Source organism: Mustela nigripes, chromosome 7 (assembly GCF_022355385.1).
Source record: "Mustela nigripes isolate SB6536 chromosome 7, MUSNIG.SB6536, whole genome shotgun sequence".
NCBI classification, from domain to species: domain Eukaryota; kingdom Metazoa; phylum Chordata; class Mammalia; order Carnivora; family Mustelidae; genus Mustela; species Mustela nigripes.
Window position 1 is genome coordinate 92,625,877 of NC_081563.1, and position 19,639 is coordinate 92,645,515.

Below are 19,639 nucleotides of genomic sequence, written 5' to 3' on the forward strand. Positions count from 1 at the left end.
ACCCCCTTCTCCCAAACCCCCTCCCCCCGGCAACCCTCAGTTTGTTGTGAGATTAAGAGTCACTTATGGTTTGTCTCCCTCCCAATCCCATATTGTTTCATTTATTCTTCTACCCACTTAAGCCTCCAAGTTGCATCACCACTTCCTCATATCAGGGAGATCATATGATAGTTGTCTTTCTCTGCTTGACTTATTTCGCTAAGCATGATACGCTCTAGTTCCATCCATGTTGTTGCAAATGGCAAGATTTCATTTCTTTTGATGGCTGCATAGTATTCCATTGTGTATATATACCACATCTTCTTGATCCATTCATCTGTTGATGGACATCTAGGTTCTTTCCATAGTTTGGCTATTGTGGACATTGCTGCTATAAACATTCGGGTGCATGTGTCCCTTTGGATCACTACATTTGTATCTTTAGGGTAAATACCCAATAGTGCAATTGCTGGGTCATAGGGCAGTTCTATTTTCAACATTTTGAGGAACCTCCATGCTGTTTTCCAGAGAGATGTTTTCAGGGACATTTACATGCCTTTCTCTGGGACAGCAGACCATTGGCATTTCTGTTCATTCTAAAAGAAAAATAGCATATGTCAGAGTTTTAGCTCCTATATAGCAGCGTCATGATCATTTGTTTTGGAGTCAGTGAGTACTGACTGTCTTTGTAAGTGTGTTCTTTGGTTTCTTGTTCATTTTTTTTCACTATCAGGCCTTTCTGCTATCTTTGCTATCCAGAGTGGGTCAGCAGCCTTGAAGCTATTCATGTAGCAGAGTGTTCCACATGCCCTCAAGTACTTACTGTCCAACTCTGGCAGCACCCAGTGGATATAGGGTGGTACTTCTAGTCCCAAATCACTTAATGACAACCAGTGACACCCCCTGGCCAGCCAAAGCTTTAGCTGACTGCCATGCAGTGGCACAGTAGCTCTTCTGATTAGCCTGTTTTTTTCTTGTCACCATTGACTAAACTTGCCTGGACGTTAGACTGCTAGAGCCATGTGGGCACATGGCTTAATGAGCTATAGGTTACTGACTCTTAAACCTCAGGAACCTCTTAATTATCACCCCCCACCATGAATTTCCTTTGGACCTCCATAAATATCTCCATCATGATCTCCAGCACTTTGAACCTTCTGTGTTACTTTATAATGTTAGTTCCACTTGACTGCATGCTTTGTAAAGCCAGGAGACCTGTCTTAACCACGTTTTTGCTTACATAGTAAAGCGAAACACTGAGTGAATAAATACTTGTTGAATGAATGAATAAATTGAATTTCAGCCTCTGAAATTGTTTTAAAGCTTCCCCCCCCCCCCCAAAAAAAAATGAGCTGTGACAACTTCTTTTCTCTGAAACTTCCCTGTTAAGCCACTAGATAAGGCTTTCCTTTCAACTACAGCTTCTTTCAAAACTTGGGAATATCATAAAGTTTGATTATTGTTTTAATTAGTATTATTAAAAACCAAGCTTTGGTTTTCCTTTTTACTATGATAAATCCAGCCGTAGTTTACAGTTATAACATTTCGATGAACCACTATCATTATTGAAGAACTATTAGGTTAAACCATATTCTCCACATTTGGCCATTTATTTTTACCCCCAGAACAGCAGTTACAGACAGTTCAATCCAACACTGTTCATTGAGTTCTGGTGTTGTAAGAACTGTAGAAATAAGTAGTGACACTCCCCACCACCCTCCAGGAGGTCTAGGGGCCATCATTTGAAATGCAGCTTGCCTTCATTCACTTAGCATCTATTTATTGAGCACTACTGTATGATAGACATGCTAGGCTCAGGGACATAATGGTGAGTGGAACTCTCATACAACCTGCCCTCGCAGAGCTTACATTTTAGTAGGAGAATAAATGCATTGATCAGATCATCCCACAGGCATGTGTATGTGACAGCTCTGACAAATGCTCAAAAGGAATCTGTCCCAGATATTTTCTATATGTGTTTATGTATTTGTAAAAAGAGGGCCACAGTGTGTCTTTCATGTATTTTTGTTAATTTAATATTTCATGAAGAAATTTCCATAGTGATACTATCATTATCTTTTTTTTTTTTTTTCAGGAGGCTCCACCCACCCAATGTGGAGCCCAACACAGGGCTTAAACTCACAACCCTGAGATAAGGCCTGAGCTGTTATCAGGAGTTGGACCCTTAATCAACTGAACCACCCAAGCACCCCATCATTATTCTTTTTTTTTTTTTTTTAAGATTTTTAAAATTTATTTATCAGAGAGAGAGGGGGAGAGAGTGAGCACAGGCAGACAGAATGGCAGGCAGAGGGAGAAGCAGACTCCCTTCTGAGCAAGGAGCCCGATGTGGGACTCGATCCCAGGACGCTGGGATCATGACCTGAGCCGAAGGCAGCTGCTTAACCAACTGAGCCATCCAGGCATCCCCCCATCATTATTCTTAATCTTAGGGTAGTAGTCTAGTATATGCCTTGTTTCTAATTTTGCCTCTGTTATAAATAATACTCAGAAAATTTATTGGGGGAGCATATTAGTTAGGGTAGGCTAACCAAAAAGACCCAAACCATAATTGTTTAAACCTAGAAATGTCAGGGTGCCTGGGTGGCTCATTCAGTTAGGCTTCAGCTTGGGTCATGAACCCAGGGTCCTGGGATCAAGCCCTGCACCAGGCTCTCTGCTCAGCAGGAAACCTGCTTCTCTCCTTCTGCCTGCCCCTCTGTCTGCTGCTCTGCTTACTTGTGCTCTCTCTATCAAATAAATAAACAAAATCTTAAAAAAAAATCCCGGAAATGTCAGTTTTTCACACACTGTCAATGTGCTTTGTAGTCCAGACTTGGCTAATATTGACTGTGACCCCTTTAGCCCGAGGCCTCAGAGCAAACAAATTATATAAACCAAGTCATTTTTGGTCTTGGTCATTGTACTAGTACCTGCAGAAAGTGGGGGCTGAGGCATTATGGCCAAGTCTGTCTCCAGTCAGCTCTGAGGAGCCATACCCAAAGCTTTAACATGGTTCCCTAAGCCTGTTTGGTTTGTTGTTTGTCTTTGTGCCTCCCTCTTAAGTCATTACTTGGTACTTCCTTGAAGCTATGGGCTTAGTGGGAAGGGAACACCTCTAGACTGTTGTTTGCATAATGCCAGCTTCCTCTTTAGGACTTACTGGGAAAACCTTGAAATTTAAGGCATAGCTCTATAGACCCACCACCTGTTTATGTACACCCACAAGTTAAGATTGGTTTTACAGGGACACCTGAGTGGCTCAGTCAGTTAAGCAGCTGCCTTCTGCCCAGGTCATGATCCCAGTAACCTGGGATTGAGTCCCACATCGGGCTCTTTCCTTGGCAGGGAGATGACTTCTCCCTCTGCCTCTGCCTGCTACTCTGCCTGCCTGTGTTCGCTTTCTCTCTGACAAAGAATAGGTTTTACGGGGCACCTGGGTGGCTCAGTGGGCTAAGCCTCTGCCTTCGGCTCAGGTCATGATCTCAGGGTCTTGGGAACAAGTCCCGCAGTGGGGAGCCCGCTTCCCCCCGCCTCTCTTTGCCTGCCTCTCTGCCTACTTGTGATCTCTCTCTCTGTCAAATGAATAAATAAAATCTTAAAAAAAAAAAAAAAAAAAAAGAACAGGTTTTGCATTTTTTAATCACTGTTGGGAAAAAAAGCAGTTCGTGACACATAAAAATCATGTGAAGTCGAAATTTCATTGTCTACAGATAAAGTTTTTGGAACATAGACACGTTGCTTTTGTGGCATTGCAGGAGAGCTAAGTTGTTGCAACAGACCGTTTGGCTCACAAAACCTAAAATATTTATAATTTGGGCAATTACAGAAAAGTTTGTCAGACACCTAGTTTAAAATGTTGTTCAAGCTTACGTTTTGCTGTTTGGGATATAGAGGTCATTGGCCTTTCCAGTCTTATGAGGCCCTATCACTGGACTTTGCCTATTCTTTTATAATTGCCTACAAACAAGCTAATTCTTTCCCGAGTTCTCTCTCACAAAACTTTGCTGCCATAGAGCTTCTTCCCTTGGAGTTTCTGGCTCCAGTAGGGATGTGTTTGTGTTCTGCCTTCTGAGTTGTCATATGCTTGATTTCACTCTATGTTTTGCCACAGGGTTCCTAACTTTCCAGCCTGCAATTTGTTTCCTCTCCACTTCACTGTTAATTTAGCACCACATATTTTAGATTGAAGGCAACATCCTTATTCTAGATGACACTTAAGGTATTAAGGAGGAAATTCTGTGCTGCTGTAGTAAGCTGTAGATCTCTTCATATGTCTCTAATATAGCTGTCTTGGGTTTGGCAGCAGTGGGTACATGGTGGTTGAAGTATATTCTTCCCTTTGTAGTAATTTAGGAATCAGGTGGACAGCAGTTCTGCTGTCTTCAGTTTTTGGCTTCCCCTATCACTCCAGACTTGTTCATTGGCATTCTAGGTCTTGGGAGCGGAAGAGACCTGGAGAAGGGTGCACAGTTAGATGGACAGACCAAGCCTGGAAGAGGCTCACAGCATGCCTCTTTACATTCTGTTGGAAACAACAGATCACAATGACCTGGAATTGCATTGGGGGCTGGGGAAATGATGTAGCTGGGCGTTTGCTTTGGGGGAAAGGAGGAAGAGATTTTGATGGATGGTAAGTATTCTGTCACTAGGCTTCTGGATGTGCATGCTCTCTTGTCTTCCCCAAATAAAGGAGGCCAGCTGTGAAAGGTGTGCTGTTGAAATAGGTTTATTATCTATAGGAATAATACCACTGCAAATTAATGTGTAATTGTAGCTCTTCTGAGTAGTTTGAATAAAATGCATGTGTGTTTTTCAGGCTATTGCACATTATGAACAATCAGCTGATTATTACAAAGGGGAAGAATCCAACAGGCAAGTGCTGTTTTTCTTAATATAATTAAAATTGGTTTTGTTACGTGCGATAAAAGACAAACCTTTACTATACTCTGTGAGCATATCAGGCTGTACCAAATAAAGGTGTTGTACTGGGATACCTTTTAATTTTTCTGTTAAATTTTGTTAATTTGCTCTGCTCTGGTTCTTGATTTCAGTTCAGCTAACAAGTGTCTGCTGAAAGTGGCAGCGTATGCTGCCCAGCTGGAGCAGTACCAGAAAGCCATCGAGATCTACGAGCAGGTGAGGCTGCTGTGGTCTCAACAGTTTCTGGTAGAAGTCACTGAATCTTGTTCTTTCTTAATTATACATTTTATTTAATTTTACTTTTTATCGAGATATAATTCACACATCATATAGTTCACTCTGGTAAAGAATACAAGTCAGTGGGCTTTAGTATAGTCACAATTGTGTAACCATCACCAGCACCTAATGCTTGGAATTCCAAGCATTTTTGTTATCCACTAGTGGGGAGGACTCCATTCTTCCCTCCTCCCAGTCTCTGGAAACCAGTATCTAGTTTCTGTCTCAATGGATTTGTTCATTCTAGGCCTTCTAGGATAGGTGTCCTTTTGGGACTCACTTCTTTCACATAGCAGTTTTTTTTCAAGGTTCATCTTTTTTTTAGCATGTAATGATACTTCCTTTCTTTTCATAGCTGACTAATATTCTGCCATCTGTTTACCTGTTTTTCAGGAAATGTTTACCATTTGAGTTTTCTTCATTTTTGAACTATTTACGAATAATGCTGCTCTGAACATTTGTGTTCATGTTTTTGAGAAGGGAGGCTTGCCATTGTCTTGGTTATATGCCTGGAATTGGGATTGCTGGTTTATGTGGCAGGTCTGTTTTTAATTCTTTGAGGAACCATCAGACTCATCCACAGCGCCTGCCCCATTTTACATTCCCACCAGCAATGTGCCAGGATTCCAGTTGCTCCTCATCCTTAGCAGTACTGTCTTTTTGGTAATAGTTATCTTAGTGAGTATGAAGTAATTCATTGTGGTTTTGATTTCCATTACTTCTTACCTTCATGGTTGGTGATGTTGACCCTTTTCTTGTGCTTGTTAGCCATTTTATATCTTCATTGGAGAAATGTTTATTCAGTTTCTTTGCCTATTTTTGAAGTGGGGTGTTTGTTTTTATGTATTGCATTTTAGGAATTCTTATTTCTAAGAAGTTAGAAATTCTTGTTTTAGATATTTATATTTTATTTATATTTTAATTTGTATTTTAGATATTAATTCCTTATCAGATATATGATTTACACATATTTTCTCCTATTCTTTGGGTTGCTTTTTACTCTGTTGTTGATGTCCTTTGACATGTAGTTTTGTTTTTGTTTTGTTTTTAAAGATTTTATTTATTTATTTGACAGACAGAGATCACAAGTAGGCAGAGAGGCAAGCAGAGAGAGAGGAGGAAGCAGGCTCCCTGCTGAACAGAGAGCCCGATGTGGGGCTCCATCCTAGGACCCTGGGATCATGACCTGAGCCAAAGGCAGAGGCTTTAACCCACTGAGCCACCCAGGTGCCCCTGACATGTAGTTTTTAACTTGGATGAAGTCCTAAGAGATTTATAGTTAGAGCCCTTAGGTTTTTAGGTCTTTGATTCATTTTGAGTTAATTTTTGTATATAGTGTTAGGTGAGGACCCAACTTCACTCTTTTGCTTGTGGCTATGCAGTTTTCTGAGCACTTTTTGTTGAATACACTTTTTTGCCATTAAATGGTCTCAGCCCCCTCATAGGAAATTATTTGAGTGATACTCTGTTTGACTATTCTGTCCCATTAGTCTTATATGTCTGTCTGTATGCCAGTATCACATTGTCTTGATTTTATGGCTTTGTTTTAAAATTAGGAACTGTAAGTCCTTCAACTTTGATCTTTTTTTTTTTTTCAACCCAAGATTATTTGCCTATTCTGGGACCCTGTCATGTCCATATGAACTTTAAGATCAGTTTGTCAGTTCATACTTCTTAGCCAGCTGGAATTTGATGAGGATTACATTGAATCTATAGACCGATTTGGAAAATATTGACATCTTAACATTCTTAAGTCTTCCATACTATGAACCCAAGGTGCGTTTGCTTTTGTTTAGATCTTCTCTAATTTTGTTCAGTAATATTTTGAAGTTTTTAGTGTGTAAGCTTTGCACTTCTTTGATTAAATATACTTCTAAGTATTTTATTCTTTTTAATGCTATTGTAAATGGAATTGTTTTCGCAGTTTTCTTTTCAGATTGTTAATTGCTAGTTTTATATACTGCAACATTGATGAATTAGTTTATTAGCTCTAATGGGTTTGGGATTTTTTTGTTTGTTTGATTTTTGTTTATCTTTGATTCCTTGGGATTTTATTTGTACAAAATCATGTATTCATGTCATCTGCAGGTAGCTCTACTTATTCTCCAGTTTGGTGGCCTTTTACGTCATTTTCTTGTTATTTGCCCTGACTAGACCTTCTAGAGCAATGGTAAATAGAAGTAGCAAGAGCACACATCCTTGTCTTATTCCCATCTTAGAAAGCTTTCAGTACTCATCATTCAATAGGATATTAGCTGCAGGTCTCTGGTGGATATGCTTTATCAGTTTGAGGAAGTACCCTTTTCTTCCTTCGTAGTGTTTTTATCCTCAAAGTATACTGGCTTTAGTCAAGCACTTTTTTATCCATCTGTTGAGATGATCATATGTTTTTTGTTCTTTATTAATATGCCGAATTCCATCAATGGATTTTCATATTTTGAGCCAACCTCTTACATTCTTGGGATAAATCCTTCTTGATTATTGGAAAGTTTGAGGGTCTTCAAGAGTACCTTCAGGTTTGATAATTCTCTGGAAGCACTCACAGGATTCAGTGGTTAAGTTGTTATGCCACAGTTATGGCTAATTATACCAAAGGATACAGATTAAAATCAGCAAAAAGAAGAGGTGCTTAAGACAGGGTCCAGGAGAGTTGCAAGTATAGAACTTCCTTTTTTCCTTCCCCAGTGGAGTTGTACAGACAGTACTTACTTCTCCCAACAATGATGTGTGATGAAAAAATATCCATGGAGTATTGCCAACAGGGGAAGAAGTTCACCTTATTGGGTGTCTAGAATTTTTACTGTGGCTCAGTCACAGATTCTCCAGTCCCTCCTTAGGTTGAGCTGAACCATATTGTCAGAGACATCCAAGTAAGCAAAAACACTCTTTCAGGTGGGCATTCCAAGCAAGGGCTTAGAGTTGACTCCCCAGGAGCCACAGACAAAGGCAAGACCTCACTTAGGAGAAAACTAATCCTGTACTGTATAATGTGTAATCCTTTTTATAAGTTGTCTCAGTTAGTTTGCTAGTCTGTTTGGAGGATTTTCAATGTACATTCATGATCTTAAATTTTCTTATGAAAGCTTTGGTTTTGGTAGCAAGGTAATACTGGCCTTATGGAATGAGTTGGAAAGTATTCCCTTCTCTTCGGAAGAATTTGTGAACGATTGGTGTTCGTTCTTTAAACATTTGGTAAAATTCAATGATTTTTTCTGTACTTCTGTTTTTAAGTTTCATTGATTTCTAATATTATTTCATGCTTTTTTTTTTTTTAATTTAAATGTTTTCACTCCTTTATAAATCTTCTGTACTCTGGCCACTCATCCCTCTCTCGGTACCTCACACCCCTGGCAACCACGGAATTTTTTATAGTTTTGCCTTTTCATCATGTCAAATGGTTAGGATCACACAGTATATGGACTTGCCCATTGGCTTCTTTCATTTTAGTAATCTGCATTTAAAATTTCTCCATGTTCTCTGATGTCTTGAGAGCTCATTCCTTTTTAGGGCTGAATTATTTCCCATTATGTGAATGTACCCCAGCTTATTTATCCATTCACCTACTGAAAGACATCTTCATTCCTTCCAAATTTTGGAATTGTGAGTAAAGCTGCTATAAACATCCCCAAGCAGATTTTTGCATGGATGTTTTTTTCCACTTCTTTGGGTAAATATCAAGGAGCACAATTGGTGGATCTCACGATAAGAATATGCTTAGTTTTGTAGCATACTGCCAAAACTGTCTTCCAGTAGGGCTGTACCATTTTGCATTTCCACCACCAGTGAATAAAGTGCCTGTTGCTCCACATCCTCGTCAGCATTGGGTGTTGTCAGTGTTCTGGATTTAGGCCATTCCAATAGGTGTGTGGAGGTATCTCATCATTATCTGAATGTCATTTTCCTGATATCGTATGATATGGAGCAATTTTTCATATGTTGACTTGCCATCTGTGTATCTTCTTTGGTCAGATGTCTTTAAAGATCTTTAGTCCATTTTTTAATTGATTATATACTTTCATTTTCTGTTTTAATTTTTTAATTTTTTTTATAAACATATAATTTATTATTAGTCCCAGGGGTACAGGTCTGTGAATCGCCAGGTTTACTCACTTCACAGCACTCACCATTCATGCTTATTTTTTTAGATTTATTTTACTATTCTTTTTTTAGGGAGTTGAGATAGGAACTGAGGTTATTGGTTTTCCTCTTTGTTGTGTATGCATGTTTTGTGCTATAAGTTTCCCTCTAAACACTGCTTTCACTATGTCTCAACAATTCTGTTATATTATTTATTTCATTGTATATATTGATTTCTGTGGATTGTTTAGACATGTTTTGCTTAATTACCAAGTGTTTGGAGATTTTCTTCTTTATCTTTCTGTTGTTGATTTCTGGTTTGATTCTGTTGTAGCTGGAGAATACACTATAATTTCAATTTTTAAAAATTTGATAAAGTTTTATGACTCAGAATATGGTCTGATTTGGCATTTGTTTGTGGGTCTGCTGTTGCTTCATAACATGTTCTGTGGTGTTGATCAGATCTTCTTGGTTGATTGGACTGTTGAGTTCCATATATTTGTTGATTTTCTATCTCAATACATTGTTGAGAGGGGAGTGTTGGAGTCTCTGTGATTGTGGATTTGTCTCTCTTTCATTACTATCAAGTCTTTGCTTCATGTATTTGCAGCTCTGTTGTTTGCTGTATACATGTTTAGGTTTGCCATGTCTTTTGGTGGGTTGACACTTTTATCATTATATAATGTCCCCTGCTGTCCCTGGTAGTTTTCTTTGTTCTGAAGTCTACTTTATCTGATACTAATATAGTCTCTCCTGCTTTCTTCTGATTAATATTTATATTATCTTTTCCTGTCCTTTTTCTTTGAACCTGCCTTTATCACTGTAATGGAAGTGAGTTTCTTATGGATAGCATATAGTTATGTTAGTTTCTAATCTATTCTCTGAATATCCAATCTAATCTAATCTCTGAATCTCTTTTAGTTGGTGTATTTAGACCATTTATATTTAATCTAATTATTGATATATTCAGGCTTAAGTCAGCCATTTTATTTGTTGTTTTCTATTTATGCCCTTTATTGTTTTTCTGTTTTCTTTTTCCTGAATTATAGTGCGTTGGTTGATTATCTGTAGTGTTTTCAAGTAAATGTCTTTGACTAGTTGCTGTAGGTGTAATATGTACATGATTTATCACAAGTTGATGATGTTACCATTTTATCATTTCCAGTGAAATATAGAAGTCTTACTTTCTGTCCCTTTGTCCTCCCCATTCAGTATAAATTAACTGTTTTCTCTACATATGTTGAAAACCACCTCAGTCAAGGTTATAATTTTTAATTTCAATCTTCTAACATAATTTAGAAAACTCAGAAGAAGAAAAGCCTATTATATTTACCCATATTTTAGTTATTGTGTCCTTTTTCTTCTAATGTTACAGGATTACTTCTTTCACTGTTTCCTTTGCATTTAGAGAACATCCCTTTGCCATTCTTTTAGGGCAGGTTTTACTGGTGCAAATTCTTGTTCCTTCATCTGGGAATGTTTTGATTTCCCCTTGATTCCTGAAGCACGTTTTCCTGGGGTTGATAATTCTTTCCTTTTAGCACTTGAAAAATGTGCCACTTAGGGCCTCTGTGGTTTCTGATGAAAAGTCTGCTTTCATTCAGACTTATTTTTCTCCTGTAGGTGAGGTATTGTTTTCTTTTCTAGCCACTTTTTTTTTTTAATGCTGATTGTATTCATTCTATTTTTTTTTAAGATTTTATTTATTTATTTGATAGAGACACAGCAAGAGAGGGAACACATGCAGGGGGAGTGGCAGAGAGAGAAGCAGGCCTCCTGCTAAGCAGGGAGCCTGATGCTGGGCTTAATCCCAGGACCCTGGGATCACAATCTGAGCCAAAGGCAGACACTTAATGACTGAGCCACCCAGGTGCCCATTACTGGCCACTTTTGAAGTTTATTCCTTAGCTTCTGTTTTTGAGAAGTTTATGTGACTTGGCTTGGGTGTCTTTGCTTTCATCCAGTTTGGATGATTCACTACTTCAATCTGTAGGTTCTATGTTTTTTGCCAAATTTAGGAAGTTTTCAGCCATTATTTCTTCAAGTACTCTTTCTTCCCTTCTCTCTGTCCTTTCTTCCCAAGACAGACAACCTGAATGTTAGACCTTATTTTATAGTCTTATAGGTCTCTGATGATACTCTGTTCATTTGTTTTTGTTTTTGTTTTTTTTTCAGTCTGTTGTCTGCTCTCTGTTATTCAGACTGAGTAATTTCTAGTGTTCTGTCATTAGTTCACGATTCTTTCCTCTCCTGTCTATTCTGATGTTGAGCCTATCCGCTTTTTATGAAGTTATTGTGCTTTTTAGTTCTGAAATATCCATTTGTTTCTTTTTTATATCTTATGAGATTTTTTTTTTTTGCTGAAAATTTCTTTTTTCTTTATTGATGCTTTCTGGTTTTTATTTAGTTTTAAGCATTTTTTTTAAAGTTTTTATTTATTTGACAGAGAGAGAGAAAAATCACAAGTAGGCAGAGAGGCAGGCAGAGAGAGAGAGGGGAGGAAGCAGGCTCCCCGCAGAGCAGAGAGAGAGAGGGGAGGAAGCAGGCTCCCCGCGGAGCAGAGAGCCCGATGTGGGGCTCGATCCCAGGACCCTGGGATCATGACCTGAGCTGAAGGCAGAGGCTTTAACCCACTGAGCCACCCAGGCGCCCCAGTTTTAAGCATTTTTATAATCGCTTATTGAAGCATTTTTTCTGAGGGCTCCTTTAAAATCTTTGTTGTATAATCTTAACATTTCTGTTACCTCAGAGCTTTCATCTGTTGGTTTTCATGTAGCTTAAGATCTCGTGTCTTAGTGTTGTGAGCTACTATGACAGCTGGACCTGATCATGTTTAAACCTTCTCTCAGGGGTGCCTAGGTGGTACAGTTGGTTAAGCGTCTGACTCTTGGTTTTGATTCAGGTCATGATCTTATGGTCATGAGATCAAGTCCTGTTGTTAGCCTCAGCATGTGCTCAGCATGTGGTCAGCATGGTGTCTGCTTGAGAGTTTCTCTACCTCTCCTTCTGCCCCTCTTGCTCATGCGCTCTTTCTCTCTCCTTAAAATAAATAAACCTTCTCCTTCAGCTGGTTTTCTGTGACCCTGCTCTGGCAGAAGAAGGGGCGTGTTGCTTCACTCCTGGGTGGGGGTGGCCATTCCCACCCTTGCTTGCTCTCCACCAACACCACATTGGGATTGTTCTCATTATTGCCAAATGGTGATAGAAGTCTTAAGCCTACACTAGGCCTCTTCTGAAACCATGACTCCTGGGAGATATGATGTCTTATTCCTACTGGGTGGAGGCAAGGCCCAGGCTCCCAACATAGTCTCCATTGCCTTGCAGCAGGCATGAAGGAGGATGGGCCATTACAAGCTGGCAAGGATGAAGACATGGCTTCCTTCTGGGCCTTCATGAAGCCACTTTGGCAGGGGTTTGGGGTTCCTTCACAATTGCAGTCTCAAAAGCATTAACCTCTCAGCTCCATCTAGGGTCTTTACTGAAGTGAGTAGGGTTAGGGACCATGGTGTTCTATGGCATTGGCTAGAGTGAGCAGTAATTACGTAAACTTTTCTGTCTTTTTAGGTTGCCCTTTTCTAGGTCCTTCAGCTAGAGAAAGCAAATTTCTGAATATTCAGAATTTTTTCTTTCTTTGCTTCTTTCCTCCTGCATCTAGTGTGGCACTTATGAGTTGCTGGCTTTTTCTATTTTAGGTTGGGGATAGATGAAAGAAAAAACCCAGAGAACTCCCTGCTGTATTTTATGTGTGTCTCAAGGACCCTAGCTGGTCTGCTATCTTGTCTCTACTTTTCAGTCTCCTTTTGTTGATTTTATATAAAGTGACTGGGGCTCTCAGTTGCTCTTGGCAGGAGGGATAGAGAAAAATAATGTCTTTTCCATCTTCCTGGAAGTAGAAGTCTTCTGGGTCATTTTTAACATGTTAGTGCTTTATGTATCAAATATTGTTTCTTATATAGTAAAATTTTCTAGTGTGTGATACTGAGTTAAAAAAATATATTCATAGCAAAACTGATGTAAGATATAGATATTTTCTAAAGGGAAGGTAAGGATCAGTTTGCCTACTATAAAAAAGCAAACCTTTGAAATCTATTCTGCTTTCTGTGCCTAGGTTGGGGCAAACACCATGGATAATCCTTTGTTGAAGTACAGTGCAAAGGACTACTTCTTTAAAGCAGCCCTCTGTCACTTCATAGTAGATGAGCTGAATGCCAAGGTAAGGAGTCACACAGCACGAGTTTCCAGTGCACTTTACCCATGAGAACTCGCCTCAGGCCTTCTGTCATTCATGATATGCTTTGTTGGGTGATATTGGTTATAGCAAAACCAAGCTGCATGCATTAATAATAATAATAACAGTTATACTACGCTGTGCTTCCTAGCTGTAATCTTGAAACTGCTGCCGAAGTGGTAGCTGTGTTCCTTTCAGTAGTTTTGCTTTAAAGAAATTAGGGGGTTGGGGCACTTGGGTGGCATAGTTGGTTAAGCATCAGACTCTTGGTTTCAGCTCAGGTTGTGATTTCAGGGTCCTGGGATCCAGACCTGTGCCGGACTCCTGCTCAGTGGGGAGTCTACTGGAGATTCTCTGCCCCTCCTGCTCATGCACTCGCTCTCTCTCACTCTCTCTCTCTCTGTGTCTCTCTCAAACAAATAAATCTATCTTAAAAAAAAGAAATTAGGGGGCAAAGTGGTGAGACAATAAAAGTGGAATAACATCCTTTGTTTTAAACTCCAAAATTGTGTGGGAACATGGACTGGGGAGACAGGAGGCAGAGACTTGGACTGTTGTTGTGTCTGGGGCTCGGACAACAGAAGTAAAGCTGCTGAGAGGAAAGGTATCCTTCCCTCCAGACTTAAGCAGAGTGATATTTATGTGGAATCTGGACATTGTTAAGGAAGGGTTTCTTTATGTAGTGAATGGTCACAGAAACTTGGTTTGTGAGTTTTTACAAATTAGATTTGGTCCAAGTTGTTTTCTCTACAGCAACCTAATTTAGAAAAACTGATTTAGAAATTTATTCTTAACTGAAGTTAGTAATTCAAACTGAACAAGGTTTCCTGTGTTGATTTTGATGTTGAGTTTAACAGCATACTTCTTATACATTTAAATAGGCTGCAGATAATTCTTAACTGAAGTAGTAAGATGTTCAGATAGAAAGGGCTTTATTTCCTGATTCAGTGAGTGGGGCATTAATGAGTGGCTTTTCTCTTTCAGCTTGCTCTTGAGAAATATGAAGAGATGTTTCCAGCATTTACTGATTCAAGGGAATGTAAGTTATTGAAAGTAAGTAACACCACAACTTTGAAGAAGAAAAACACCCTTTGCTGTCAGGTGGGATCAGGTCTAAAATGAAACTCTAATTCTCTGAGGAGCACTGGTACTCTCCTGCTTTTGTAGAATAGGTCTCAGATGCCAGCAGAGTCAAAGACATAAGCATTGTGTTCTAAACCAAGCAACTCAGAAATGTTAGCACAAAAACTAGATTCCTGACTTGGGGTAACTTGTGGCTTATATTTGAGAATTTCCTCTATTCTGTAAGGTGTTTGGCAACATCAGTTAATGTGATACTAAGGCTATTTCTGTATTTAAAGTATCTATTCATAGGTGGAACATTTTAGCCTACCAAACTAATTTTTTCATGCTTACGCTACCAGAAACTTCTAGAAGCTCATGAAGAACAGAACAGTGAAGCTTACACTGAAGCAGTAAGTTATGCATTTGCAATGTAGTACATTCTCAGAAGTTTAGAAACATCTTTTCATTGTATGAGTGCTGAACGTTTATTTGAAGATTTTTCTGATATACCTAAGTTGTATTTCCCAAAGGCTATGTTTTATATGTCCCACAAACCTTTGTAATTACTTAATTCCATTAGCCTGTTGAATTTAGCTGGGAGACAAATTTAATACACTATCACATACTGTTAAAATTTGCTGTTTGAATGAAATACAGCTTGAAATATAAAAAACAGAATTTGGTATATTCTTGGCATAAAAGAAATGGAAGATTTTTTTTTTTATATACTCATTAGTTTTCTGTTTTCCCATATTTGCCATCTTATGTTTATAATTAAGCAGATTGCTCAGGATCCTCCATTAATTTACTCATGGCTTTGACACAATAGTGGAAAGGAATGTTTTCCATTTCACTTTGGCTCCCAAACCATTTGAATCATATTTGAAATATCACTCTCTGGTAATGCACTGAAATGAGTTAAAGAGATTCCACTTCCACATGTCTTTCCTGTCTCTGCAAGTACGCTGATTCATGTTCAGTGACTATTAGAACACCATGCATTTTCCATGTTCCATTCTTATATGAGGTTTCATTTCCCTTGTCACATTAAGTATGCTCTTCCAGTTACAAAGGCAGTTAAGGAGCTCAGCATGTTAGCACATAGAGCGGTTTAGAAAGCACAGGAACTTGTCACTAGCTCCATCAAAATAGTCACAGAACACATAAGCCATTTTAGTGAAGAGAGTTATAAACTGGAATGAGTGATATAAACCATTTTTCATGAAGAAAATTTATAAACTAGAATGAAGGATTTAAATGAAGAAAGTTGGAGGGTTATCACTTAGTAATGTTTAAATAGCTTGGGGTGTTTTTTTGTGTGTGTGCTTTGGTTATATTTCCATAGACTAATTTCTGTTCCCCTTTATTTTTTTTTAAACTAGGTGAAGGAATTTGACTCAATATCTCGCTTGGATCAGTGGCTCACGACCATGTTGCTTCGTATCAAAAAGTCCATCCAAGGGGATGGAGAAGGAGACGGGGACCTAAAGTGAACATTTATGTCTTTGTGGCATGCAGCTGACTCCTCTTTAGTTTCATGTTAGGGCCACATGATCTTTATGGGATGCCCATTAAATGGCTTAATTCTGTTGCACATGGGCCAAACCATCTGTGTGTTTAAGTTCCCTGTGTTTGTGTCTTCATGAAGTGGACGGCTGGGAAGCTCCTGTGCATATTGTGGGTGCAGTGGGCTATTTCATGTTTGTCAGAGACCCAGAGTTTTCTGAGAACTACTTCAGAATCTTATTCCTGTTGTTTTGATATCAGCAGAGCCTGTGTTTAACTTTGTCATGTATTTTTATGTCATTTTCTTAGACTGGAGTACCCAGCCTAATCATTGTAATAGATGCTTTGCATACTTTCCACAAATTCGCACCTGGATGTATTCTCTAAGTTTACATGTTTAGTTAAGGATGGTTGTTAGGAATGAGCTTTATGGCTTCACTTACTAAAAATGGTTTTTATTGTTCTTGTGATTCTTTTGATGGTGCTAGTGATCATTTGTTTGCTTTTTATATTGTTGTGTTTGCTAACATGCATGCGAAAATTCAGAACAGCCGGGGTCTGCCAGCATCACTTACTTAACATTGTGAGAAAAGGGACTTTCCTGGCAGGGCTTGCTGATGTGTATGGGCCAATGTCAGGGTGAGTCTGATGGATTTATACTCCTTCACACACTAGAGATCTGTACACAACAGTTTTTCCTTTTCCTGGAGATAGTTCCCACTTTAAGTTGGAGTGGAACCCTTTATATTCACATAAAAGTAATTTGAAAGGCATGTCCTTTTGTTTACTTTCACGTTCATACACTTGTCCACGTTGAGATGATGCCTGGTGTGCCACCACCATGTGAATCCGCGTCAAGGCCACAGAGAGACCAGGTCATTAATTTTACCCTTTAATTAAACGTGATGGGTTAGGTGGTGTAAATACGGTACAGAGGTTTGCCATGTGTCTCGTTGGGGAAGAAGGGCAACGAGCTTCTGAGGAGAATTGATTTTCTTCTCAGCTAATGGAGTCATTTTGGCTTGAATGTTTGAATTTAGTTGTCATTTTGGTTTACATAATATTGCTCTATTGGTTTATGAATTTAACATGCTGATACTGTGCTTTAGACATGGTCTTGTTTTCTGAATCTTCTCTGTATTTTTATGCTTAACTGACTTAAGTTTGATGTGTATTTTTTTGCCAGTCCTAGCTTGTAGGTCTTTCTAAAATTATGCTGCTACCATTAAAGACAGATAATGAAATTTCCCATGTTAGGTCAGATGGAAACTGGCATTTGAAGGGTGTTTTCATTTTTGGATGTCCCTCCACTAGCATCGGTAGGCCTTTTTTGGGCGGAAGTAGAGGGTACGCCACAAAAAGGGCTGAGCATGGAGAAAGGCAAGGGGATGGTGAGCATGTTGGACTGAGATGAGGGAGAAAGTAGCTGATAGGGCCAGCTGACGCCTGGTAGTAGAGGCTGTCCTTCAGGTCACTGTGGATTTCCTAGCTGCGGTTGTGGGGTCACCTGTGCCAACATAGCCTGGTGGAGAGGAAGGTCAGAGATGTCACAGGGTGGGCCGAATGGACCAGAAGACTGGACACTCTGGCCTTGTGACCTGGGATCTGATGAATGTTCCTTCCTTTAAAGGTCTGGGATTCTTAGAAGAAAGCTGGCTATCACTTATAGTACAATTTGGAATGCAGCCCTTTTGGTACTTTTTCACTTCCTGTCAGAATCTCTTATGAAGAAATGATTAGAGCAGAGTGTGGGTTCCTATGCTTCATCTGTTCAACAACCAGCCAAATGCACTTTTGTAAAAGTGAGGTATGGGAAGGAGGGTGCTTTTTTGTCTGTGTCCTCAGACTGTAAGTCTCTCTCATCTGGAGAGCATTTAAATCCTAGCCTGCCAGGATGCTTGTTTCATCACTAGTGTGCAAGGTTTGTTTTCACTTGTTAAAAGGTCCTTCTGATGTGACCACTTAAAGTAAGAACCAAATGATTTCTCTTAGGATTCCTTTAGCTTTCAACATGGTCCCGTCAGACCCCTGTCTGAGAAAGAGGTATGGTTTGTAAAAATAGTACTGGCACCATTTTGTTATGTTAGTTGGAGAGTTGCTAGTTTGTCTTGAAATAAACACTGGGATCAGTGGCTGGGTTAAGAATTTTTTGTTTTTAGTATTTCACATGAAAAAAGTAAAAATACTTGTAATGGCTAGAACAGAACTGCCAGAAAATAAGAGAATGAGAAGAAAGTCCATTAACATTATCCAAACTTTTGAAATGTCCTGTCAACATACGGTAGTACCACAAGGCCCGAGTTAGGTTTTCAGGAGTTACAGAATGTTCTTTATGAATAAAATATAATGACCATTTATGTTGGGTTCTTGTATTTTATCAAATCTGGAGTTAGTTCGTAGTCAGAGTCAGTTAAAATTTCTTACAGGAAAGCTTTGCTTTTTGTGGCAACATTTTTATAGCTTGTGTGAGTTCCTTTTTTATTTAATGATTTGAAAACAGTATTTTTGCACAGTTGTGACAGTGTGTAATGACATCCCTGTAACCAAAGTGTGTGCATTTATTGTTTTCTCTGATACTGTGCATTTAAAATGTCCAAATGCAACTTCTGTGGCTTCCTTCAGGGGACCTGGCAGTACAGCATGGCACCTACGACCCTCCTGCCTGCAGTGTGAGCTGTGGCCTGGAGCAGGCTCTTGCCTGCGCAGTGTTGTGTTGGGCACTGCAGGGTCTCCTCCCTCATGTTCTCGGGTGGAGGATTATGTTATGAAAACTAACCATGTGATGATCACTCTACCTTAGCAGAAAGAATATGTATGTTTTATGTCACCCTGTACAGAAAATAAAGTGGAAATTATGAGTATTTTGATGGGTCTTTCCTATGTAAATTTATACAAATCAAGAGTAGCTTCCTTTCCTTAAAGGAGTTCCCATTAAGGTTTAAGGCAATGGATATTATTTGCTGGGCTCTTTGAATATCCATCCAAACAGTTTAGCTACCTCAAAACCTCCATCACTTGAAAATGCAAGGCACTGGAGCAGATCTGCTAGCAGAAGATTTATGTGGAAGCCCTGGTTCTAGCCTGTAGGTGCAGTCCCTGGGTTCACATGGTGTTGTCCATTCTGGCCACACCTGGCAAAGACTTTTCTGGCATCCCTTAGGCCACAGTCAGCTCCAGGTACAAGGAGGTTGGGTTTCTAGAAAACTGTTAGGTGGGGGTGGGGGGGTGAGGAACCCTGAAGCCCCTCAAATCTGTTCATAGTGTGGGTATTCATTTCACTCTGCAGGATGTCTTAGCGGGGTGACATGTCCCTGAGGCAGGTCGAGCCACAGGCCACTTGGGACTCAAGTTGGGGGTAGAGGCTAGAGTAGGCCGGCTCCTCCCCTCTGAGAACAGTGGTCAGGTCCATCAGTATATTCACAACAACTTAAATAAAGATATTTCAAAGCAAATTTTAAAAAATGAATGGTAGAACAGGCTGTTCCAGTTTAGGCATTCTGAGTTGATCTGTCTTATTCAGATGTCTCTTAGAATCCTTTCCTAATGAAAGCCACCATGGTGGTTTAAAAACCTGGTTTTGTCAGC

The 19,639-nt window shown here is 39.4% G+C and overlaps 1 protein-coding gene across 2 annotated transcripts in view; it reads left to right on the plus strand.

Moving 5' to 3' along the window:
- Positions 1-18,915, plus strand: part of NAPB (NSF attachment protein beta) — a 57,238-nt gene extending 38,323 nt beyond the window's left edge. For both annotated transcript variants that reach the window (XM_059406433.1, XM_059406434.1), the window contains 6 exons: positions 4,799-4,854; positions 5,034-5,118; positions 13,364-13,468; positions 14,468-14,536; positions 14,908-14,958; positions 15,931-18,915. In XM_059406433.1, the coding sequence (XP_059262416.1) occupies positions 4,799-4,854; positions 5,034-5,118; positions 13,364-13,468; positions 14,468-14,536; positions 14,908-14,958; positions 15,931-16,041 (477 nt within the window). In that variant the 3' untranslated portion in view covers positions 16,042-18,915. The remainder of the gene's footprint in view (positions 1-4,798; positions 4,855-5,033; positions 5,119-13,363; positions 13,469-14,467; positions 14,537-14,907; positions 14,959-15,930) is intronic.
- Positions 18,916-19,639: the final 724 nt, after the last annotated feature.